Source organism: Bombina bombina, chromosome 7, assembly GCF_027579735.1.
Source record: "Bombina bombina isolate aBomBom1 chromosome 7, aBomBom1.pri, whole genome shotgun sequence".
Classification (NCBI taxonomy): Eukaryota; Metazoa; Chordata; class Amphibia; order Anura; family Bombinatoridae; genus Bombina; species Bombina bombina.
In genome coordinates this window covers 416,932,591-416,959,583 of record NC_069505.1, presented here as the reverse complement: position 1 = coordinate 416,959,583, position 26,993 = coordinate 416,932,591, and the positions used below count along the sequence as shown (strand labels likewise).

Sequence of the window (26,993 nt, the reverse complement as noted above, 5' to 3'; positions counted from 1 at the left end):
ATCCACACATACACATACACAATTTTACACCCACACATGCACACACACATACATACACACATATCCACACACAGATACATCAACTTATACACACGTACACAATTATACAAACACACTCACACACATGCACAATTATACACACATACACAATTTTAGACACATACATGCTCACACACAGATATACATACTCTTACACACTCACATACACAAATATACACACACATACCGGCACACACACATGCAGACACTTACACACATACATACACATATACACATATATACACAAATAAACATAAATATATTATTACAAATGTTTTTATACATCTCAATAAAATATTGCACGCTAAAGGCTAGAGGTTATTAAATATACTTAGCAGCATTATACAGTGCAGAAAAATTAGCTTTTGGGAAGGATTATATAACTCTGTCCTCACAAAATAAAATATTGATTCACAATTACTGCCTTTAAACTTGATACCCAGAAAGCATCATCCAGCTACTTCCAAAGTTTCTATCCAAAAATACCCAGAGGTAACTCTACCAAACATGAGCATTTCAAGTTCCAGATCTTGAACTATGAAGCTTACAACCAAATTTGGCATTTTCTAAAGTGTATGAAAAACTAGTAAACGTTCCTGACATTTAAATGTCATATTTCTTCTTATTTAATCAGACCCATTTTCCATATACTGTAAACCAAGTGTGATTGTTGTTTGGTGCCAATGTAGAGAAAGCGATAACTTAAGTTGTATCAGTTTGGAAGCCAACTACTTTGGGCATCCGTGTCCCCCAGCTTCCACCCACCATTTTGCTACTTAAGGGATCACCTGGGCTTTCATCTTCCACATCCTCTTCTCTTATAGCCCGTGCTCCACGACCGTTATCTTCTTGGACCTGTGTGACTTCAGTATGACCAGCATAGAAGCCAGCCACTGTATTGGCAGCTTGGATGGCATGGACTTTATTGCGTGCTCGTTTCTGGGTAAGCATACAAGTGAAAACTTGCTTGAACCTCTTACGGAAATGCTTGGAGATAAGGGCATACACAATGGGGTTGAGACAGGAGTTTGCATAAGACATACAATGAGACACTAGACGGAAAGCATAGGTGGCTCTATTGAAAGGAAAGTGTCCAAACCAGAAACAAAGGATAACAAGATGATGAGGCAGCCAGCAGATGCAGAACAGAACTGCCACAATTATAATCATCTTGGTAACCTTGTGCTTAGCCTTACGGGATTCAGAAGCGGTCTTTACCGGGTCTACTGAAGTCCACAGGAAGCAGATAGTCCTGGCATAAGAAAGACCCAAGATAAGCACAGGGATGAGATATCCAAAAACAAATGTAGACACATCCATTATCTTCCGTCGCCTGTCCTCCCAGTTGGGGATGCAGATGGGAACTTGGTTGTAGAGAATAATATGGTAGTAGCTCAGATAAGGACCAGCAAACAGGATGGAGAGAGCCCATATGACTCCAATGGCTGCCAGGGCGTTTCTTGATGTTCGAAGGTCTCTTGACTTGAGCGGGTAACGAATGGCAAGATACCTGCAAATAAAGAGACTGATGAAGTTCAGAGGTGGATATGAACTGATGAAGTTCGGAGCTAGACATGGACTGATGAAGTTGAGAGATAGAGATAAACTGATAAAGTTTAGAGGTAGAGTTGGACTGATAAAGTTTAGAGGTAGAAATGGACTGATAAAGTTTAGAGGTAAAGATGGACTGATGACGTTTAGAGGTAGAGTTGGACTGATGAAGTTTATAGGTAGAGTTGGACTGATAAAGTTTAGAGGTAGAGATGGACTGGTGAAGTTTAGAGGTAGAAATGGACTGATAAAGTTTAGAGGTAGAGATGGACTGATGACGTTTAGAGGTAGAGTTGGACTGATGAAGTTTATAGGTAGAGTTGGACTGATAAAGTTTAGAGGTAGAGATGGACTGGGGAAGTTTAGAGGTAGAAATGGAGTGATGAAGTTCAGAGGTAGAGATGAACTGATAAAGTTCAGAGGTAGAGATGGACTGATGAAGTTCAGAGGAAGAGAGGAACTGATGAAGTTCAGAGGTGGAGATGAAGTGATGAAGTTCAGAGGTAGCGATGGACTGTTAAAGTTTAGAGGTAGAGATAGACTGATGAAGTTTAGAGGAAGAGAGGAACTGATGAAGTTCAGAGGTTGTGATGGACTGATGAAGTTCAGAGGTAGTGATGGACTAATGAAGTTCAGAGGTAGTGATGGACTGATGGAGTTCAGAGGTAGAGATGGACTGATGGAGTTCAGAGGTAGTGATGGACTGATGAAGTTCAGAGGTAGAGATGGACTGATGAAGTTCAGAGGTAGCGATGGACTGATGAAGTTCAGAGGAAGAGAGGAACTGATGAAGTTCAGAGGAAGAGAGGAACTGATAAAGTTTAGAGGTAGAGATAGACTGATGATGTTTAGAGGTAGAGATAGACTGATGATGTTTAGAGGTAGAGATAGACTGATGATGTATAGAGGTAGAGATAGACTGATGATGTTTAGAGATAGACTGATGATGTTTAGAGGTAGAGATAGACTGATGATGTATAGAGGTAGAGATATACTGATGATGTTTAGAGGTAGAGATAGACTGATGATGTTTAGAGGTAGAGAGATAGACTAATGATGTATAGAGGTAGAGATATACTGATGATGTTTAGAGGTAGAGATGGACTGATAAAGTTTAGAGGTAGAGATGGACTGATAAAGTTTAGAGGTAGAGGTGGACTTATGATGTTCAGAGGTAGAGTTGGACTGATAAAGTTTAGAGGTAGAGATGGACTGATAAAGTTTAGAGGTAGAGATGGACTGATGTAGTTTATAGGATAGAGGTGGACTTATGATGTTCAGAGGTAGAGATGGACTGATTAAGTTCAGAGATAAACTGTGAAGACCATATTATATAATATAACTTTCAATGGTTTAACTTAGGTTAACAGTATTTTTAAAGGGACACAGAAGTCAAAATGCACCTTCTCAGTTTACTTCTATTAGCAAGTTACTCTCTTTCTCTTGGTTTTAAAATAAGCTCTTTTTCATGAGAGCATATTGAGGTACACTCAGGAGCGTGCACGTGTCATGCATTATATGGGAGCAATATTTGCAGCAAAATTTATAACAAGGATATTCATATAGAGCCCTAGACGCACCTACCTCAGTATGCTCTTATGGGAGGGAGGTAAGCTTCAAAAAGGAGACCAAACAGAACAGAAATAAAATAAAAAGTTTTTTTTATTATATACTGTATTTGAATCATGAAAGTTTAAATTTGATTGTAAAATAAAACAGCTGCTTCTTCTTCATGATTTAATGATACAGAAAATATGATCTTTACTAGTTATTTAGGAACTTCAAGCTGTTTCCGTAAAAACAATTGTGTCCCTATTTGGATCAACTTTATATGCAAATGCTAACAATTGAACATAAAAGACAATTGAGTTGCAAATTGATTAAATAAAATGATTTTGAGTTTAAAAATACTTAATGACGCTAATTGAACAGGCCATTAATCTCTAAGCTCCTGCGTTTCTGGAGGTTTGCGATGCCTGGTGGCGTTTGGAATGTAAATCCATTAATTAATTCCATCACCCCACACCAGCTGAGACTGGAGCACTCAGTAACTGAGCAAAGGTCAATGAGAGAGGAGGGAGAAGAAGATGAATAACACAGACAGGCAGATATGGGACTTGCTGAACTGAAGAGAAAACGGTGTGCAGGAGAGACAAGGGGATGAATAGAGAGGTTGGGGAGGGGGAGAGTGACAGACGGGTGAATAAGAAAGGGAGAGATGGATTCATGGAGGAAAATATGGGGGTATCATTTATTGGGAGGGGAAAGAGGAGGGTCTGATGGGAGATACACTGACAGATGATAAACTGGTTGTAGAGATAGATAGAGGGCACTATTCTCTAAAGCTCTCTGGTCTGGTGAGATTATCTCAGATGTATCATCAGTTCTATAAAGTCCCTCAAATCTTTTTTAGAAAGACAAATTTTTGCTTGAGAGCTGTCTATCTCATTGAGCGGCTCCTGGGTGTGAAGAAGAGACAGACACATACATTATACAATAGTGCTCAAAATAAAAAAAATATATATGTGCCTTCTCACCGTTTGATAATTGTGGGCAGAGAGAGATATTGTAGAAAAAGTCTGACAGATGATGAATTGAGTGTAGAGAGAGATTTGAGGAGAGAACCACTGGCTGAATTGGGAGTTACATTGGAATAAATATATGAATAATAAATAAATGATGAATTGGGAGGAGAAATTGACAGAAGGGAGAGATTGACAAGAAAGCGAAAGATTTATGAATTGAGAGTAGAGAAAGATAAAGAATGGCTGGGTGGAGGATAGACTGAGATATGACAGTGGGGCAGAAGATGGCAGGGACACTTGTTTTGGGGGTAGAGTTAAATGGATAGTATTCTGTAAAATTTGTTTCCCTTAGTGTGTTTCCAATAACTTATGTGCAATAAAACAACAACCCATTTAAATGGGTTGAGCTTGCAGAGAGAGAGAACAGACCTCCTTATTTTATCTCCCGAGACACAAAAGCCTCCTTATCATAATGGTTTCTGTTTACACAAATGCCAATACAAATACTATTTTACTCTCTATCCCTCCCACCACCACTGGGAGTATAATTAGAGTTGCTGCCTCTTTTTTACAATGTTCATATTTTCATTATAGGTGGTGGCTTCAACAGGTAACAGCAGCTTTTTCGAATGACAAAACAAAGATTAAGGAGTTGTTTGTTATAAATTCAATACATTCCTGGAGGTAAATAGATAATTGGGAACATTAAAGGGGAAAGATTTATACAGTGCGATGTCTGTTTAATCACAGACATCTAGATTACAAGTTGTTCGTTCGTCTTTTAACGCTGAAAATATTGCATTTTCAGTGTTAAAACAGCACCGCAGCCATTACAAGTCTTGTCGGTATAGGTGTACCGCAAGCCTTTTAGCCTGTAACGCAACGTCAGTCACGCACTCGTAAAAATTACGTTTTTTTCATGGTATTTCCATAGCGCTGCCATTATGAATTTTGCGGTGATGCTAACAAATCCTGCATTACAGCCTATACCGACAAGATCCGTAACGCAATCTAAAAGTAGTAGTTATGAGTTTTACGCTACAAATCTGTAACATAAAACTCATAACTAAACTGCTACAAAATGTACTAAACACCCATAAACTACCTATTACCCCTAAACCGAGGCCCTCTCGCATCGCAAACACTATATTAAAGTTATTAACCCCTAATCTGCCGCTCCCGAAATCGCCGCCACTAAAAATAATTCTAAACCCCTATTCTGCTGCTCCCCGACATTGTCACCACTATAATAATTGTATTAATAAACTACTGTCCTCCCGCACCGCAAACACTATTTAAATATAATTAACCCCTAATCTGCCATCCGCCCACTATAATAAACCGATTAACCCCTAAACCACAATCCCCCCACAACGAAATATACTAAAGTAAACTAGTAACCCCTAAACCTAACACCCCCTAACTTTAGATTAAAATTACAATTTCCCTATCTTAAATTAAATTAAAATTTACCTGTCAAATTAAAAAAACTAAGTTTAAACTAACAATTAAACTAATATAATAATTAAATTGAAATTAAACTAACTACCAATTAAAAAACACTAAAATACACATTCAAAAATCCTAACACTACTCTAAAAATTACAAAGTATCTAATTGCAAAAAATAAAAAAGACTAAATTTCAAAAAATAACAAACACTAAATTACGAAAAATATCAAACGAAATTATCCAAAATAACAAAGAATTACACTTAATCTAATAGCCCTATCAAAATAAAAAAGCCCACACAAAATAAAAAAAGCCCTAGCCTATAATAAACTACCAATAACCCTTAAAAGGGCCTTAAAAGTTGAACAGCTCTTTTACCTGTAAAAAAATACAAAGACCCCCCTAACATTAAAACCCACCACCCACCCAACCCCCCAAAATAAAAAACCTAACTCTAAAAAATACCTAAGCTACCCATTGCCCTGAAAAGGGCATTTGGATGGGCATTGCCCTTAAAAGAGCATTTAGCTCTTTTACAAGCCCAAACCCTAAACTAAAAAAAAACCCCACCCAAAAAACCCTTAAAAAAAGCCTAACACTAACCCCCGAAGATCCATTTACAGTTTTTTAAATCCCGATTGAACGATCTTCATACCGGTGGTGAAATCCTCATCCAAGCGGCCAGAAGTCTTCATCCAGACGGCCTCTTCAATCTTCATCCCGGCGGCGAAGTCCTCATCCAAGCAGCGAGAAGTCTTCATCCCGGCAGCCTCTTCAATCTTCATCCAGGCAGCATCTTCTATCTTGATCCCGGCGGCGTGGAGCGGGTCCATCCAGAAGACATCTGGCACGAAGCATCCTCTTCATACGGTCGCCACCATACACTGAATCTTCAATGCAAGGTACGCGATTCAAGATGGCGTCCCTTGCATTCCTATTAGCTGAAAAATTTGAATCAGCCAAATGGAATTAGAGCTGCTAAAATCCTATTGACTGTTCAAATCAGCCAATAGGATTTAAGCAGCTCTCATTCTATTGGCTGATTCAAATTTTGTGCGGAGTTCCACAAGGATCTATCCTGTCTCCCATGCTATTCACAATTTACTTACTACCACTGAGGGACATCATTAACCAACATGGCCTAAGGTATCATTGTTACGCTGATGACACACAACTCTACTTCTCATTTGCTCCAGATACTACAGACCCAGCATGCCGCATAAACAATTTCTTAACAGACCTCATAGAATGGATGAATGCTAGCTGTCTCAAAGTGAACCCGGACAAAACAGAGTTACTCTTGGTGAGGGGACCCTGGGCATCAAAAATATCCCACGATTACCCAACTGGCCTGGAGCTTGGAGGCTCTAAACTCGTTAGTTCAGCAAAGGTACGAAACCTCGGAGTGCTGATTGACGCTGGACTATCTTTTAAACAGCAGATTTCCTCCGTAATAAAATCTGCCTACTTTCATCTGAAAAACATAGCCAGGATACAACACTTAATTCCACCGGATGATATGCCAACATTAATCCATGCATTTGTATCCTCTAGGCTAGATTACTGCAATGCACTTTACTTGGGCCTCCCAAAAAAAGAACTCCATCGCCATCAGACAGTACAAAACGCAGCAGCCAGACTATTAACCAATCAAACTCGCTCCTGCCACATAACACCTGTTCTCCACTCCCTGCATTGGCTTCCAATTAAATGGCGAACATATTTTAAAATTGGCCTGCTGACCTTCAAAGGCTTAAACAACCAAGGCCCACAGTACCTGAAAGAGCTCCTGACACCCTACATCCCATCCCGTTCACTTAGGTCAGCCAACACATCCCTCCTCTCAGTGCCAAGAATAAGGACAAACTCAGGCTCCAGAGCATTCGGCCATGCTGCCCCTACTTTCTGGAACTCTTTACCGTGCGCAATCAGAGAGGCACCGTCCTTACAGATTTTTAAAAAAAAAGCTAAAGACCCACCTCTTCCATCAGGCATTCAGTCCGCTTATCTGACCTTCAGAAACTCCTAACTTTTATGTCTTATGTTGGTATATTTGTAAAGTGCTTTGAGTCTCACAGGGAGAAAACATAATTTATGCTTACCTGATAAATTCCTTTCTTCTGTAGTGTGATCAGTCCACGGGTCATCATTACTTCTGGGATATTACTCCTCCCCAACAGGAAGTGCAAGAGGATTCACCCAGCAGAGCTGCATATAGCTCCTCCCCTCTACGTCACTCCCAGTCATTCGACCAAGGACCAACGAGAAAGGAAAAGCCAAGGGTGAAGTGGTGACTGGAGTATAAATTAAAAAATATTTACCTGCCTTAAAAACAGGGCGGGCCGTGGACTGATCACACTACAGAAGAAAGGAATTTATCAGGTAAGCATAAATTATGTTTTCTTCTGTTAAGTGTGATCAGTCCACGGGTCATCATTACTTCTGGGATACCAATACCAAAGCAAAAGTACACGGATGACGGGAGGGATAGGCAGGCTCTTTATACAGAAGGAACCACTGCCTGAAGAACCTTTCTCCCAAAAATAGCCTCCGATGAAGCAAAAGTGTCAAATTTGTAAAATTTGGAAAACGTATGAAGCGAAGACCAAGTTGCAGCCTTGCAAATCTGTTCAACAGAGGCCTCATTCTTGAAGGCCCAAGTGGAAGCCACAGCTCTAGTAGAATGAGCTGTAATTCTTTCAGGAGGCTGCTGTCCAGCAGTCTCATAAGCTAAATGAATTATGCTACGAAGCCAAAAAGAAAGAGAGGTAGCGGAAGCTTTTTGACCTCTCCTCTGCCCAGAGTAAATGACAAACAGAGAAGACGTTTGTCGAAATTCCTTAGTTGCCTGTAAGTAAAATTTTAGAGCACGGACTACATCCAGGTTGTGCAGTAGACGTTCCTTCTTTGAAGAAGGATTTGGGCATAAAGAAGGAACAACAATCTCTTGATTGATATTCCTGTTAGTAACTACCTTAGGTAAGAACCCAGGTTTAGTACGCAGGACTACCTTATCCGAATGAAAAATCAAATAAGGAGAATCACAATGTAAGGCTGATAATTCAGAGACTCTTCGAGCCGAGGAAATAGCCATTAAAAATAGAACTTTCCAAGATAACAACTTTATATCAATGGAATGAAGGGGTTCAAACGGAACGCCCTGTAAAACATTAAGAACAAGGTTTAAACTCCATGGTGGAGCAACAGTTTTAAACACAGGCTTAATCCTGGCCAAAGCCTGACAAAAAGCCTGGACGTCAGGAACTTCTGACAGACGTTTGTGTAACAGAATGGACAGAGCTGAGATCTGTCCCTTTAAAGAACTAGCAGATAAACCCTTTTCTAAACCTTCTTGTAGAAAAGACAATATCCTAGGAATCCTAACCTTACTCCAAGAGTAACCTTTGGATTCACACCAATATAGGTATTTACGCCATATCTTATGGTAAATCTTTCTGGTAACAGGTTTCCTAGCCTGTATTAAGGTATCAATAACTGACTCAGAAAACCCACGTCTTGATAAAATCAAGCGTTCAATTTCCAAGCAGTCAGCTTCAGAGAAGTTAGATTTTGATGTTTGAAGGGACCCTGTATCAGAAAGTCCTGTTTCAGAGGTAGAGACCAAGGTGGACAGGATGACATGTCCACCAGGTCTGCATACCAAGTCCTGCGTGGCCACGCAGGTGCTATCAGAATCACTGATGCTCTCTCTTGTTTGATTCTGGCAATCAATCGAGGAAGCAACGGGAAGGGTGGAAACACGTAAGCCATCCTGAAGTCCCAAGGTGCTGTCAGAGCATCTATCAGGACTGCTCCTGGATCCCTGGATCTGGACCCGTAACGAGGAAGCTTGGCGTTCTGTCGAGACGCCATGAGATCTATCTCTGGTTTGCCCCAACGTCGAAGTATTTGGGCAAAGACCTCCGGATGAAGTTCCCACTCCCCCGGATGAAAAGTCTGACGACTTAAGAAATCCGCCTCCCAGTTCTCCACTCCCGGGATGTGGATTGCTGACAGGTGGCAAGAGTGAGACTCTGCCCAGCGAATTATCTTTGATACTTCCATCATAGCTAGGGAGCTTCTTGTCCCTCCCTGATGGTTGATGTAAGCTACAGTCGTGATGTTGTCCGACTGAAACCTGATGAACCCCCGAGTTGTCAACTGGGGCCAAGCCAGGAGGGCATTGAGAACTGCTCTCAATTCCAGAATGTTTATTGGCAGGAGACTCTCCTCCTGACTCCATTGTCCCTGAGCCTTCAGAGAATTCCAGACGGCACCCCAACCTAGAAGGCTGGCGTCTGTTGTTACAATTGTCCAGTCTGGTCTGCTGAATGGCATCCCCCTGGACAGATGTGGCCGAGAAAGCCACCATAGAAGAGAATTTCTGGTCTCTTGATCCAGATTCAGAGAAGGGGATAAGTCTGAGTAATCCCCATTCCACTGACTTAGCATGCACAGTTGCAGTGGTCTACCTCCATGCATTGAGCCACTGACGGGTGTTGAATGGAATGAAGGGTGCGGCAAGCACTTTGAAGTCTTGTTAGCCTGTCCTCTGTCAGGTAAATCTTCATTTCTACAGAATCTATAAGAGTCCCCAGGAAGGGAACTCTTGTGAGTGGAACGAGTGAACTTTTCTTTTCGTTCACCTTCCATCCATGTGACCTTAGAAATGCCAGCACTAACTCTGTATGAGACTTGGCAGTTTGAAAGCTTGAAGCTTGTATCAGAATGTCGTCTAGGTATGGAGCTACCGAGATTCCCCGCGGTCTTAGTACCGCCAGAAGAGCACCCAGAACCTTTGTGAAGATTCTTGGAGCTGTAGCCAATCCGAATGGAAGAGCCACAAACTGGTAATGCCTGTCTAGGAAGGCAAACCTTAGGTACCGATAATGATCTTTGTGAATCGGTATGTGAAGGTAAGCATCTTTTAAATCTACAGTGGTCATGTACTGACCTTCTTGGATCATAGGTAAAATTGTCCGAATAGTCTCCATCTTGAACGATGGAACTCTTAGGAATTTGTTTAGGATCTTTAAGTCCAGGATTGGTCTGAAAGTTCCCTCTTTTTTGGGAACCACAAACAGATTTGAGTAAAACCCCTGTCCCTGTTCTGATCGTGGAACTGGATGGATTACTCCCATTAACAAGAGCTCTTGTACGCAGCGTAGAAACGCCTCTTTCTTTGTCTGGATTGTTGACAATCTTGACAGATGAAATCTCTCTCTTGGAGGAGAGTATTTGAAGTCCAGAAGGTATCCCTGAGATATTATCTCTAGCGCCCAGGGATCCTGAACATCTCTTGCCCAAGCCTGGGCGAAGAGAGAAAGTCTGCCCCCCACTAGATCTGATCCCGGATCGGGGGCCCTCAATTCATGCTGTTTTAGGGGCAGCAGCAGGTTTCCTAGTCTGCTTGCCCTTGTTCCAGGACTGGTTAGGTTTCCAGCCTTGTCTGTAGCGAGCAACAGCTCCTTCCTGTTTTGGTGCAGAGGAAGTTGATGCTGCTCCTGCTTTGAAATTACGAAAGGAACGAAAATTAGACTGTCTAGTCTTGGCTTTGGCTTTGTCCTGAGGCAGGGCATGGCCTTTACCTCCTGTAATGTCAGCGATAATCTCTTTCAACCCGGGCCCGAATAAGGTCTGCCCTTTGAAAGGTATATTAAGCAATTTAGACTTAGAAGTAACATCAGCTGACCAGGATTTTAGCCACAGCGCCCTGCGTGCCTGAATGGCGAATCCTGAATTCTTCGCCGTAAGTTTAGTAAGATGTACTACGGCCTCCGAAATGAATGAATTAGCTAGTTTAAGGACTCTAAGCCTGTCCGTAATATCGTCCAGAGTAGCTGAACCAATGTTCTCTTCCAGAGACTCAATCCAGAATGCCGCTGCAGCCGTGATCGGCGCAATGCATGCAAGGGGTTGCAATATAAAACCTTGTTGAACAAACATTTTCTTAAGGTAACCCTCTAACTTTTTATCCATTGGATCTGAAAAAGGCCAGCTATCCTCCACCGGGATAGTGGTACGCTTAGCTAAGGTAGAAACTGCTCCCTCCACCTTAGGGACCGTTTGCCATAAGTCCCTTGTGGTGGCGTCTATTGGAAACATTTTTCTAAATATCGGAGGGGGTGAGAACGGCACACCGGGTCTATCCCACTCCTTAGTAACAATTTCAGTAAGTCTCTTAGGTATAGGAAAAACCTCAGTACTCGTCGGTACCGCAAAATATTTATCCAACCTACACATTTTCTCTGGTATTGCAACTGTGTTACAATCATTCAGAGCCGCTAACACCTCCCCTAGTAATACACGGAGGTTTTCCAGTTTAAATTTAAAATTTGAAATATCTGAATCCAGTCTGTTTGGATCAGAACCGTCACCCACAGAATGAAGTTCTCCGTCCTCATGTTCTGCCACCTGTGACGCAGTGTCTGACATGGCCCTAATATTATCAGCGCACTCTGTTCTCACCCCAGAGTGATCACGCTTACCTCTTAGTTCTGGTAATTTAGCCAAAACCTCAGTCATAACAGTAGCCATATCCTGTAATGTGATTTGTAATGGCCGCCCAGATGTACTCGGCGCTACAATATCACGCACCTCCCTCTGAGCGGGAGATGTAGGTACTGACACGTGAGGCGAGTTAGTCGGCATAACTCTCCCCTCGTTGTTTGGTGAAATTTGTTCAATTTGTACAGATTGATTTTTATTTAAAGTAGCATCAATACAGTTAGTACATAAATTTCTATTGGGCTCCACTTTGGCATTGCAACAAATGACACAGGTATCATCCTCTGAATCAGACATGTTTAACACACTAGCAAATAAACTTGCAACTTGGAAATACAATTCAATTAGAATAATATTAAAACGTACTGTGCCTTTAAGAAGCACAGAAGATCTATGACAGTTGAAAATTAATAAATTGAAACAGTTATAGCCTCAATCCTTGTAAACAACACAACTTTAGCAAAGTTGAGAGAATTTACCTCCCTCAAAATAAGTTTTGAAGACCCCTGAGCTCTGTAGAGATGAACCGGATCATGCAGGGAATACAATGAGTTGCTGACTGAAATATTTGATGCATAGTAAAAGCGCCAAAAAACGGCCCCTCCCCCTCACACACAGCAGTGAGGGAGAACAGAAACTGTCAGAAAACAGATTAAGCAACTGCCAAGTGGAAAAATAGTGCCCAAACATTTATTCACTCAGTACCTCAGCAAATGAAAACGATTTTACATTCCAGCAAAAACGTTAAACATAATCTCTAGTTATTAAACAGCTTTATGTATTTCTTACAGTGTAATTCTAGTGAAGTACCATTCCCCAGAATACTGAAGTGTAAAGTATACATACATGACATTATATCGGTATGGCAGGATTTTCTCATCAATTCCATTGTCAGAAAATAAAAACTGCTACATACCTCTATGCAGATTCATCTGCCCGCTGTCCCCTGATCTGAAGTTTACCTCTCCTCAGATGGCCGAGAAACAGCAATATGATCTTAACTACTCCGGCTAAAATCATAACAAAAACTCTGTTAGATTCTTCTTCAAACTCTGCCAGAGAGATAATAACACACTCCGGTGCTATTTTAAAATAACAAACTTTTGATTGAAGATATAAAACTAAGTATAATCACCATAGTCCTCTCACACATCCTATCTAGTCGTTGGGTGCAAGAGAATGACTGGGAGTGACGTAGAGGGGAGGAGCTATATGCAGCTCTGCTGGGTGAATCCTCTTGCACTTCCTGTTGGGGAGGAGTAATATCCCAGAAGTAATGATGACCCGTGGACTGATCACACTTAACAGAAGAAAAGCGCTATATAAATCGCAAATTATTATATATATATATATATATATATATATATATATACCTATCCTCTCTATTATTTGAATCTCAACTGTGAAATTAGGTGTCCAGCCCTAATAAAATGATTAGAAACGGGGGATTCCTCATCACCCCTCCTTATATTGGACTTATGCTGGTTCATATGCTCTCTAGCTTTCCTTGTGGACTCTCCAACATATACCAGGCCACATGGGCATTTAATCAAATAGACAATAAAATCTGAATTGCAGGTATATTTATACTTTATATCAAACTTTGCTCCTGTGTGTGGGTGAATAAACTGGCATCCTAGGGGTCTTAATAGGGTTTTAACCACTAGAATTGTAATGTGAGCTGTATGTCAGTAGATGGTGATATGAGATAATTTTGTGGTGAATGCACCTTGGAATACTTTCCCCTGAAGGGTATAAATATAATGACCTACCATGTTAGAATTGTACTCATGACTAAGGGGTGAGCCCCGAAACCTTGTGTTTTGTTTTTCTCTTGTCCTAATAAAAGGAATACTTTTCAGGGCAATGGGTAGCTTAGGTTTTTTAGATAGTTTTTTTTATTTTGTGGGTTTGAGGGGGTGTTTTTTTTTTAATGTTAGTCGGTCTTTGAATTTTCTTTTTCAGGTAACAGAGCTATTTAACTTAGGTCAATGCCTTACAAAAGGCCCCTTTAAGGGCTATTAGTAGTTTATTCTAGATTAGGTTTTTTATTTTGTGGTGTTTTTTAAAAAAAAATTGGTATTAGAATAGGAATAATGTTTATTATTTTTGATAATTTGTTTGCTATTTTGTGTAATGTATTTTTTTCATTTTGGGGTTGGTTTTTATTTTTAGATTAGGGATGGGCAGCAAAAGAGCTAAATGTCCTTTTAAGGGCAATGCCCATACAAATGCCCTTTTCAGGGCAATGGGTAGATTAGGTTTTACTTTATTTTTATTTTGTTGGTTTGGGTTAGGGGGTGTTTGTTTTTTTTGGAGCAAAAGACCTGTTAACTTTAGGGCAATGCCCTACAAAAGGCCCTTTTAAGGGCCCCCAAAAGGCCCTTTTAAGGGACCTTTGTAGTTTGGGGGGTGGGGTTTGTATACTGTTAGGGGGTGTTTGTTTGTTTTTTGTAGCAAAAGAGCTGTTTAACCTTAGGGCAATTCCCTACAAAAGACCCCTTTAAGGGCCCTTGGTAGTTTATTCTAGATTAGGCTTTTTTATTTGGGTTTTTGTTTTTTTGTTTTTTAAAGGGTATTAGAATAGGAATAATTTTTATTTCATTTAGTTTTTTTTGTAATGGTAGGTTTTTTAATTTTTTTGTGATTTTAGTGTTTTTTTGTTGTTGTAATTTTAGGTTTTAGTGTAAGGTAGCTTAGGTTTTAGTTTACAGGTAATTTTGTATTTATTTTAACTAGGTAGTTAGTAAATAGTTAATAATTATTTACTAACTAGTCTACCTAGTTAAAATAAATATAAACTTACCTGTGAAATAAAAATAAAACCTAAGCTAGCTACAATATAACTATTAGTTATATTGTAACTAGCTTAGGTTTTATTTCACAGGTAAGTATTTAGTTTTAACTAGGTATTATTTAGTTAATAATTGTAACTTTAATTTAGCTCTATTGTAATTATGTTAAAGTCAGGGGGTGTTAGGGTTAGGTTTAGGGGTAGGTGTAGGGGTTAATAGTTTCATTTAGATTTTTGCGATGTGGGGGCTGGCGGTTTAGGAGTTAATAGATTTATTTAGTGGTAGTGATGTGGGAGGCCAGAGGTTTAGGGGTTAATAGCTTTATTTAGTTGCGGCGATGTCCGGGAGCGGCAGAATAGGGGTTGATATATTTATTATAGTGTGGGTGATGTTGGGGTGCAGGGGAATAGGGGTTAATAGCTTTAGTATAGTGGCAGCGATATCAGGAGCGGCAGATTAGGGGTTAATAGTTTTATTTAGGTGGCGGCAATATCAGGGGGGCAGATTAGGGGTTAATAACATTACGTAGGTGTCAGCGATGTCGGGGTCAGCAGATTAGAGGTGTTTAGAGGTGTGGTTTATGTTAGGGTGTTAGGTTTAAAAGTTACTTTTTTTCCCCATAGACATCAATGGAGCTTTTCCTTCCACGATCGCAGGTTTTTTTCGGACCCTCTCTCCCCATTGATGTCTATGAGGAAAGCGTGCACAAACACGTCAAAACAGCGCTTGTTTTTGGTGCGGTATGGAGCTTAAAAGCACCATATCGCACGCACAAGCCAGGTTTTTAAAAACTTGTAATGGCTGCGCTATAGGGGGTTAAATAACGCAACTTTTGTTGCGTTCATTAATTTCCCTATAGCGTGCATAACTTGTAATCTAGCTGATTGCTAGTATCAAGGGTACTAGATGAGGACCCTACTAACTAGCCGTACCTCTCCTTGCTCTCTGCAGCGCTTTTAGAAATTAAATAAGCACATACAGTGCAGCTGTAAGGTTTGGGTCGTTACAATAAAGAATGTGGTACATACTGGCCCTCAGCTCCCTTCTAGAACTGACACCATGATGGGGAGACAGTGTGTCAGAGGTTGACTACACAGGGGAGAGAGGGTATGAGTGATTTAATCTGATAGAGAGATAGAGGGAGTGAGAAAGGGAGAGACCCAGAAGGTGAGACACAGATTTAGGTGATCAAAAATATCATGAGAAACTGATTGACAGACATGGTGACACTGTGACAGAGGGACAAAGTAACAGAGAGGGAATGAGGCAAGAGGAGTGTGACAGAGGGACAAGATGAGTGTGACAGACAGGGTGACAGAGGGACAAGAGGAGCGTGACAGACAGGGTGACAGAGGGACAAGATGAGTGTGATAGACAGGATGACAGAGGGACAAGAGGAGTGTGATAGACAGGGTGACAGAGGGACAAGAGGAGTGTGACAGACAGGGTGACAGAGGGACAAGAGGAGTGTGATAGACAGGGTGACAGAGGGACAAGATGAGTGTGATAGACAGGGTGACAGAGGGACAAGATGAGTGTGACAGACATGGTGACAGAGGGACAAGATGAGTGTGACAGACAGGGTGACAGAGGGACAAGAGGAGTGTGACAGACATGGTGACAGAGGGACAAGAAGAGCATAACAGACAGGGTGACAGAGGGACAAGAGGAGTGTGACAGACAGGGTGACAGAGGGACAAGATGAGTGTTATAGACAGGGTGACAGAGGGACAAGAGGAGCGTGACAGACAGGGTGACAGAGGGACAAGAGGAGCGTGACAGACAGGGTGACAGAGGGACAAGAGGAGTGTGACAGACAGGGTGACAGAGGGACAAGATGAGTGTGATAGACAGGGTGACAGAGGGACAAGAGGAGTGTGACAGACAGGGTGACAGAGGGACAAGATGAGTGTGATAGACAGGGTGACAGAGGGACAAGAGGAGCGTGACAGACAGGGTGACAGAGGGACAAGAGGAGCGTGACCGACAGGGTGACAGAGGGACAAGAGGAGTGTGACAGACAGGGTGACAGAGGGACAAGATGAGTGTGATAGACAGGATGACAGAGGGACAAGAGGAGCGTGATAGACAGGGTGACAGAGGGACAAGAGGAGCGTGACAGACAGGGTGACAGAGGGACAAGATGAGTGTGACAGACAGGGTGACAGAGGGACAAGATGAGTGTGATAGACAGGGTGACAGAGGGACAAGAGAAGTGTGACAGACAGGGTGACAGAGGGACAAGATGAGTGTGACAGACAGGGTGACAGAGGGACAAGAGGAGTGTGACAGACAGGGTGACAGAGGGACAAGATGAGTGTGACAGACAGGGTGACAGAGGGACAAGATGAGCGTGACAGACAGGGTGACAGAGGGACAAGATGAGTGTGACAGACAGGGTGACAGAGGGACAAGAGGAGTGTGATAGACAGGGTGACAGAGGGACAAGATGAGTGTGACAGACAGGGTGACAGAGGGACAAGATGAGTGTGACAGACATGGTGACAGAGGGACAAGAGGAGTGTGACAGACAGGGTGACAGAGGGACAAGATGAGTGTGATAAACAGGGTGAAAGAGGGACAAGATGAGTGTGACAGACAGGGTGACAGAGGGACAAGAGGAGTGTGACAGACAGGGTGACAGAGGGACAAGATGAGTGTGACAGACAGGGTGACAGAGGGACAAGAGGAGTGTGACAGACAGGGTGACAGAGGGACAAGATGAGTGTGACAGACAGGGTGACAGAGGGACAAGAGGAGTGTGACAGACATGGTGACAGAGGGACAAGAGGAGCGTGACAGACAGGGTGACAGAGGGACAAGAGGAGTGTGACAGACAGGGTGACAGAGGGACAAGATGAGTGTGATAGACAGGGTGACAGAGGGACAAGAGGAGCGTGACAGACAGGGTGACAGAGGGACAAGAGGAGTGTGACAGACAGGGTGACAGAGGGACAAGATGAGTGTGATAGACAGGGTGACAGAGGGACAAGAGGAGCGTGATAGACAGGGTGACAGAGGGACAAGAGGAGCGTGACAGACAGGGTGACAGAGGGACAAGATGAGTGTGACAGACAGGGTGACAGAGGGACAAGATGAGTGTGATAGACAGGGTGACAGAGGGACAAGAGGAGTGTGATAGACAGGGTGACAGAGGGACAAGATGAGTGTGACAGACAGGGTGACAGAGGGACAAGACGAGTGTGACAGACATGGTGACAGAGGGACAAGATGAGTGTGATAGACAGGGTGACAGAGGGACAAGAGAAGTGTGACAGACAGGGTGACAGAGGGACAAGATGAGTGTGACAGACAGGGTGACAGAGGGACAAGATGAGTGTGACAGACAGGGTGACAGAGGGACAAGATGAGTGTGATAGACAGGGTGACAGAGGGACAAGAGGAGTTTGATAGACAGGGTGACAGAGGGACAAGATGAGTGTGACAGACAGGGTGACAGAGGGACAAGATGAGTGTGACAGAGATGGTGACAGAGGGACAAGAGGAGTGTGACAGACAGGGTGACAGAGGGACAAGATGAGTGTGATAGACAGGGTGAAAGAGGGACAAGATGAGTGTGACAGACAGGGTGACAGAGGGACAAGAGGAGTGTGACAGACAGGGTGACAGAGGGACAAGATGAGTGTGACAGACAGGGTGACAGAGGGACAAGAGGAGTGTGACAGACAGGGTGACAGAGGGACAAGATGAGTGTGACAGACAGGGTGACAGAGGGACAAGAGGAGTGTGACAGACAGGGTGACAGAGGGACAAGATGAGTGTGACAGACAGGGTGACAGAGGGACAAGAGGAGTGTGACAGACATGGTGACAGAGGGACAAGAGGAGCGTGACAGACAGGGTGACAGAGGGACAAGAGGAGTGTGACAGACAGGATGACAGAGGGACAAGAGGAGTGTGACAGACAGGATGACAGAGGGACAATAGGAGTGTGACAGACAGGGTGACAGAGGGACAAGAGAAGTGTGACAGACAGGGTGCCAGAGGGACAAGATGAGTGTGACAGACAGGGTGACAGAGGGACAAGAGGAGCATGACAGACAGGGTGACAGAGGGACAAGAGGAGCGTGACAGACAGGGTGACAGAGGGACAAGAGTAGTGTGACAGACAGGGTGACAGAGGGACAAGATGAGTGTGACAGACAGGGTGACAGTGAGCAGACTGATGAGGAACATACAGAGACCTGGGAAAGTAAATGAGAGACGGTGGGTGAGTAACTAATGGCTGCTAATTCTTGTGTGGCTCAGTGAGGCAGTGACCATGTCCCTTTAGCTGCCACCCAATGAGGAAGTAACCATGTCCCTTTAGCTGCCACCCAATGAGGCAGTAACCATGTCCCTATAGCTGCCACCCGGTGAGGCAGTGACCAAGTCCCTATAGCAAACACCCATTGAGGCAGTGACCATGTCCCTATAGCAGACACCCAGTGAGACAGTGACCAAGTCACTATAGCAGACACCCAGTGAGGCAGTGGCCATGTCCCTATAGCAAACACCCAGTGAGGCAGTGACCATGTCCCTATAGCAGACACCCAGTGAGGCAGTGACCATGTCACTATAGCAGACACCCAGTGAGGCAGTGACCATGTCCCTATAGCAAACACCCAGTGAGGCAGTGACCATGTCCCTATAGCAAACACCCAGTGAGGCAGTGAGCAAGTCCCTATAGCAAACACCCAGTGAGGCAGTGACCAAGTCTCTATAGCAAACACCCAGTGAGGCAGTGACCAAGTCCCTATAGCAGACACCCAGTGAGGCAGTGACCAAGTCCCTATAGGAGACACCCAGTGAGGCAGTGACCATGACCCTATAGCAGACACCCAGTGAGGCAGTGACCATGTCCCTATAGCATACACCCAGTGAGGCAGTGACCAAGTCCCTATAGCAGACACCCAGTGAGGCAGTGACCAAGTCCCTATAGCAGACACCCAGTGAGACAGTGACCAAGTCCCTATAGCAGACAACCAGTGAGGCAGTGACCATGTCCCTATAGCAGACACCCAGTAAGGCAGTGACCATGTCACTATAGCAGATACCCAGTGAGGCAGTGACCATGTCCCTATAGCAGACACCCAGTGAGGCAGTGACCAAGTCCCTATAGCAAACACCCAGTGAGGCAGTGACCATGTCCCTATAGCAAACACCCAGTGAGGCAGTGACCAAGTCCCTATAGCAAACACCCAGTGAGGCAGTGACCAAGTCCCTATAGCAAACACCCAAAAAGGCAGTGACCAAGTCCCTATAGCAAACACCCAGTGAGGCAGTGCCCATGTCCCTATAGCAAACACCCAGTGAGGCAGTGACCAAGTCCCTATAGCAAACACTCAGTGAGTCAGTGACCATGTCCCTATAGCAAACACCCAGTGAGGCAGTGACCAAGTCCCTATAGCAAACACTCAGTGAGGCAGTGACCAAGTCCCTATAGCAAACACCCAGTGAGGCAGTGACCAAGTCCCTATAGCAAACACTCAGTGAGGCAGTGACCAAGTCCCTATAGCAAACACCCAGTGAGACAGTGACCAAGTCCCTATAGCAAACACCCAGTGAGGCAGTGACCATGTCCCTATAGCAAACACTCAGTGAGGCAGTGGCCAAGTCCCTATAGCAGTCACCCAGTGAGGCAGTGACCATGTCCCTATAGCAAACACTCAGTGAGGCAGTGACCAAGTCCCTATAGCAGACACCCAGTGAGGCAGTGACCAAGTCCCTATAGCAAACACCCAGTGAGGCAGTGACCAAGTCTCTATAGCAAACACCCAGTGAGGCAGTGACCATGTCCCTATAGCAAACACCTAGTGAGGCAGTGACCAAGTCCCTATAGCAAACACTCAGTGAGGCAGTGACCAAGTCCCTATAGCAAACACTCAGTGAGGCAGTGACCAAGTCCCTATAGCAAACACCCAGTGAGGCAGTGACCAAGTCCCTATAGCAGTCACCCAGTGAGGCAGTGACCAAGTCCCTATAGCAAACACCCAGTGAGGCAAATCTTTACTAATCTGAAAATGTTCCATATAATAACACAGGAATTGGTGACAGTATAGAGACCTCTCCATACCTAGTGAAGCTAGGCTGCTGCATATAAATATAAGAGTACGTATAGACACATCTAATTCACAAAAAATTAGAGACTCTTCAGGGTTTGGTGCATAACTGTACATGGGATTTGCAACTAGGACATAAGTCCTAGAGCAGTGATGGTGAACCTTGGCACTCCAGATGTTTCAGAACTACATTTCCCATGATGCTCAACTAATCTTCAGAGTGCCTAAGCATCATGGGAAATGTAGTTCTGTAACATCTGGAGTGGTGAAATTATCTCAGATGTATCATCAGTACAAGGTTCGCCATTACTGTCCTAGAGGAACAGAAGCTGCTCTCCCCTGAGTTATTCCTTTTTATTATTTATTGTATGCAGCTGATTCACTAAAGTTCACTCCTGCCTCCCCATCTTCACCAGCCTCTCCAGCTGCACATTTCTATGTTGTTGTATAAAGCTGATTCATTAAAGCTCACTCCAGCCTCCCCATATTCACCAGCCTCTCCAGCTGCACAGTTCCTATGTTATTGTAATCAGCTGATTCACTAAAGCTCACTCCAGCCTCCCCATCTTCACCAGCCTCTCCAGTTGAACCAGTTCCTATGTTATTGTATAAAGCTGATTCATTAAAGCTCACTCCAGCCTCTCCATCTTCACCAGCCTCTCCAGTTGAACCAGTTCCTATGTTATTGTATAAAGCTGATTCATTAAAGCTCACTCCAGCCTCTCCATCTTCACCAGCCTCTCCAGCTGCACCAGTTTCTATGTTATTGTATAAAGCTGATTAATTAAAGCTCACTCCAGCCTCTCCATCTTCACCAGCCTCTCCAGTTGAACCAGTTCCTATGTTATTGTATAAAGCTGATTAATTAAAGCTCACTCCAGCCTCTCCATCTTCACCAGCCTCTCCAGTTGAACCAGTTCCTATGTTATTGTATAAAGCTGATTAATTAAAGCTCACTCCAGCCTCTCCATCTTCACCAGCCTCTCCAGCTGCACCAGTTTCTATGTTATTGTATAAAGCTGATTCATTAAAGCTCACTCTCACCAGCCTCTCCATCTTCACCAGCCTCTCCAGTTGAACCAGTTCCTATGTTATTGTATGCAGCTGATTCATTAAAGCTCACTCCAGCCTCTCCATCTTCACCAGCCTCTCCAGCTGCACCAGTTTCTATGTTATTGTATAAAGCTGATTCACTAAAGCTCACTCCAGCCTCCCCATCTTCACCAGCCTCTCCAGCTGCACCAGTTTCTATGTTATTGTATAAAGCTGATTAATTAAAGCTCACTCTCACCAGCCTCTCCAGCTGCACATTTCCTATGTTATTGTATGCAGCTGATTCATTAAAGCTCACTCCAGCCTCCCCATCTTCACCAGCCTCACCAGCTACACCAGTTCCTATGTTATTGTATGAATCTGCTCACCAGCTACACCAGCCTTTCCAGCATCACCAGCCCCTATATTATTCTATGCATCTGATTCACTAAAGATCACATAATTCCTCTGGTGAATTAGTTGAATAGCATAACATATGGACAGCAAGACTGGGGACTAAAGACACTCCTTAGTGAATTTAGTGTCATATTAGTTTGTCACCTGTCATCTCCCTGACATGTAAAGAAACAGAGAGACAGATGGCAAGTTAAAGATAGAGATTGTGAGGGAGAGAAAATAGTGGAATAACAGATACAGATGCTCAGGGGCAGAACTAGAGACAGGTGAGGGGAGAGACACAGAGCTGTATGAAAGAGGGGAGAGTAAGTGAAAGGATGAATTACATGCGGAGTAGAAGAAACATGAACAGATTAAAGGAATATAAAACTCAAATATTTATTTCATGATTCAGTTTTAGGCAACTTTCTAATTTACTCCTTTTGTTAATTTTTCTTTGTTCTCTTGGTAACTTTATTTGAAAAAGCAGGAGTGTAAGCTTACGAGCCGGCCCATTTGTGGTTCAGCACCTGGGTAGCGCTACCCACCCCAGGTGCTGAACCAAAGATGGACTGGCTCATCAGCTTAAGTGATGGTAAATTTTCCCAAACTGCTAAATATATTTGGAAAGGTCTTCTCCTAACAAGCATATCGATATGTTCATTTATTACCCAAGTCATCTGTACACTAAATACATCTCTTTTTATTCATTCTACATTACGTAATTGAATGCAGCCTCTCTCTTCAATTTTTCATGGGGGTTATTTGAGTGGCAGTTCTTCTAGCCAATCAGAGCGTCACCATGCGCCCCATGTTAATTGATCACAGCACGCTCCCGTGCTTGGAACTCTGCGATCAACTTGAAATGCGCATGAGCAACTCCTTACGTTAATTGTGCAACAAACAACAATTGCGTTAAACAGTAGCGCAAGGAGTTGCGCTTGCGCATTTCAAGTTGATTGCAGAGTTCCAAGCATGGGAGCGTGCTGTGATCAATTAATATGGGGCACATGGTGACACTCTGATTGGGTAGAAGAACTGCCACTCAAATAACCCACATGAAAAATCAAAGAGAGAGGCTGTATTTAATGACGTAATGTAGCATGAATAAAAAGAGATGTATTTAGTGTGCAGATGACTTGAGTAATAAATAAGCATATCAATATGATAGTTGGGAGAAGACCTTTCCAAATATGTTTAGCAGTTTAGGAAGATTTACCATCACTTTACACTCCTGCTTTATCAAATAAAGTTACCAAGAGAACAAAGAAAAATTGATAATAGGAGTAAATTAGAAAGTTGCTTAAAATTGCTGCTCTATCTGAATCATGAAAAAAACTATTTGGGTTCAGTGTCCCATTAAGTAGTGAAATAGAGAATGAGAAATAGGGAGAGAAAGAAATAGAGAAAGAGGGAGGGAGGGAGAGAGAGGAGAGAGAGAAGAGAAAGAGAGAAGATAAAGAGAGAGTGGGTGTAGAGAGAGAGAGAGAAATGAGAGAGAAGAGACAAAGGGAGGGAATGAGAGATAAGAAAGAAAGAAATATATATATAGAGAGAGAGATAGAGAAAAGAGAGAGAGAAGAAAGAGAGAATAGAGAGGAGAGAGTGAAAGAGAGAGAAGAAAGATCTTGAGAGAGAAGAGAGAAAGAGAGGAGAGAGAGAGAGGGAGGGAATAGATAGAGAGAGTGAGGAGAGAGCTAAGAGAGAGAAGAGAGAAAAAAAAGAGAGAGCGAGAGAGAAGAGAAAGAGAGAGAGAATAGAGTGAGGAGAAAGAGAGAAGAAAGAGAAGAGAGAGATAAGAGAGAGTAAGAGAAAGAGGAGAGAGAAGAGAGGAGAGAAGCAAAAGAGAGAGAAAGAGAGGGAGGGAGTAGAGAGAGAGAAAGAGTGAAGAGAGTGAAAGAGAGAGCGTAGAGATAGAGAGGAGAAAGAGAGAGAGAGAAGAGAAAGAGAGAGTGAAGAGAGAGAGGACAGAGAGCGAAGAGAGAGAGAAGAGAGAGGAGAGATAGAAGAGAGTGAGGAGAGAGAGAAGAGAGAGGAGAGAGGGGAAAAAGAGAGCGCAGAGAGAGAGAAGAGAGAGAGGAGAGAGAGCGAAGAGAGAGAGAAAGGAGAAAGAAGTGAGAGATAAGAGAGAGAGGAGAGAGAGCAAAAAGAGAGAGGGATAAAGAGAGAGAGAAGAGAGAGAGGAGAGAGAAAGTAAGAGAAAGAGGAGAAAGAGAGAAGAGAGAAAGAGAGAAGAGAAAGAGAGGCAGGGAGTAGAGAGAGAGAAAGAGCAAAGAGAGTGAAAGAGAGAGTGTAGAGAGAGAGAAGAGACAGAGGAGAGAGAAGAGAGAGACAAAGAGAGAGCGAAGAGAGAGAGGAGAGAGAGCGAAGAGAGAGAGAGGAGAGATAGAAGAGAGTGAGGAGAGAGAGAGAAGAAAGAGAAGAGAGAGGAGAGAGAGAGACAAGAGAGGGGAAAAAGAGAGCGCAGAGGGAGAGAGGAGAGAGAGAAGAGAGAGAGGAGAGAGAGAGAAGAGAGAGAGGAGAGAGAGCGAAGAGAGAGAGAAAGGAGAAAGAAGTGAGAGATAAGAGAGAGAGGAGAGAAAAAAAAGAGAGAGCGAGAGAGAAGAGAAAGAGAGAGAGAATAGAGTGAGGAGAAAGAGAGAAGAAAGAGAAGAGAGAGATAAGAGAGAGTAAGAGAAAGAGGAGAGAGAAGAGAGGAGAGAGGCAAAAGAGAGAGAGAAAGAGAGGGAGGGAGTAGAGAGAGAGAAAGAGTGAAGAGAGTGAAAGAGAGAGCGTAGAGAGAGAGAGAAGAGACAGAGATAGAGAAGAGAGAGAGAAAGAGAGAGCAAAGAGAGAGAGGACAAAGAGCGAAGAGAGAGAGAAGAGAGAGGAGAGATAGAAGAGAGTGGGGTGAGAGAGAAGAAAGAGAAGAGAGAGGAGAGAGGGGAAAAATAGAGTGCATAGAGAGAGAAGAGAGAGAGAAGAGAGAGAGGAGAGAGAGAGGAGAGAGAGCGAAGAGAGAGATAAAGGAGAAAGAAGTGAGAGATAAGAGAGAGAGGAGAGAGAGCAAAAAGAGAGAGAGGGAGAAAGAGAGAGAGAAGAGAGAAAGGAGAGAAAGTAAGAGAAAGAGGAGAAAGAGAGAAGAGAGAAAGAGAGAAGAGAAACAGAGGCAGGGAGTAGAGAGAGAGAAAGAGCAAAGAGAGTGAAAGAGAGAGCGTAGAGAGAGAGAGAAGATACAGAGGAGAGAGAAGAGAGAGAGAAAGAGAGATCAAAGAGAGAGAGGAGAGAGCGAAGAGAGAGAGAGGAGAGATAGAAGAGAGAGAGGAGAAAGATTGAAGAAAGAGAAGAGAGAGGAGAGAGAGAGAGAGAGAGAGAGGAGAGGGGAAAAGAGAGCGCAGAGAGAGAGAGGAGAGAGAGAAGAGAGAGAGGAGAGAGAGAGAAGAGAGAGAGGAGAGAGAGCGAAGAGAGAGAGAAAGGAGAAAGAAGTGAGAGATAAGAGAGAGAGGAGAGAGAGCAAAAAGAGAGAGAGGGAGAAAGAGAGAGAGGGAGAAAGAGAGAAGAGAGAGAAGAGAGAGAGGAGAGAGAAGAGAGAGAGGAGAGAGAAAGTAAGAGAAAGAGGAGAAAGAGAGAGAGAAGAGAAAGAGAGGGAGTAGAGAGATAGAGAGTGAAAGAGGAGAGAGCGAAGAGAGAGAGAAGAGAGAGAAAAAAAGAGGGGGAGAGAGAGAAGAGAAAGAGGAGATAGAGAGAGGAGAGAGAGAAGAGAGAGCGAAGAGAGAAATAAGAGAGAGAGAGAAGAGAGAGAGAGAAGAGAGGAGTGAGAGAGGAGTGAGAGAGGAGAGAGAGAAGAGAGTGAGGAGAAAGAGAGAAGAAAGAGAACAGAGAGATAAGAGAGAGAGTAAGAGAAAGAGGAGAGAGAAGAGAGGAGAGAAGCAAAAGAGAGAGAGAAAGAGAGGGAGGCAGTAGAGAGAGAGAGAGAGAGCGAGAAAAGAGAGAGAGCGAGAGAGAAGAGAAAGAGAAAGAGAGAGAAGAGAGAGAGAAGAGAGCGAGAGAAGAGAGAGAAAAGAGAGTGATGAGAGAGAAAAGAGAGTGATGAGAGAGAGAAGAAAGAGAAGAGAGAGAAGAGAGAGAGAGAAGAGAGAGAGGAGAGAGAATGAAGAGAGAAAGGAGAAAGAAGTGAGAGATAAGAGAGAGCGAAAAGAGAGAGAGGGAGAAAGAGAGAGAGGGAGAAAGAGAGAGAGAGGAGAGATAGAAGAGAGTGAGGAGAGAGAGAGAAGAAAGAGAAGAGAGAGGAGAGAGAGAGACAAGAGAGGGGAAAAAGAGAGCGCAGAGGGAGAGAGGAGAGAGAGAAGAGAGAGAGGAGAGAGAGAGAAGAGAGAGAGGAGAGAGAGCGAAGAGAGAGAGAAAGGAGAAAGAAGTGAGAGATAAGAGAGAGAGGAGAGAAAAAAAAGAGAGAGCGAGAGAGAAGAGAAAGAGAGAGAGAATAGAGTGAGGAGAAAGAGAGAAGAAAGAGAAGAGAGAGATAAGAGAGAGTAAGAGAAAGAGGAGAGAGAAGAGAGGAGAGAGGCAAAAGAGAGAGAGAAAGAGAGGGAGGGAGTAGAGAGAGAGAGAAAGAGTGAAGAGAGTGAAAGAGAGAGCGTAGAGAGAGAGAGAAGAGACA

General features: G+C 43.4%; 1 protein-coding gene across 1 annotated transcript in view; it reads right to left on the bottom strand.

The window, feature by feature from the left end:
* Positions 1 to 203: 203 nt before the first annotated feature.
* The window catches only part of GALR3 (galanin receptor 3), a 51,213-nt gene continuing 24,423 nt past the window's right edge, over positions 204 to 26,993 (bottom strand). Inside the window, exon 2 of the mRNA XM_053689046.1 lies at positions 204 to 1,549. Coding sequence (XP_053545021.1) covers positions 742 to 1,549 — 808 coding nt within the window. The 3' untranslated portion in view covers positions 204 to 741. The remainder of the gene's footprint in view (positions 1,550 to 26,993) is intronic.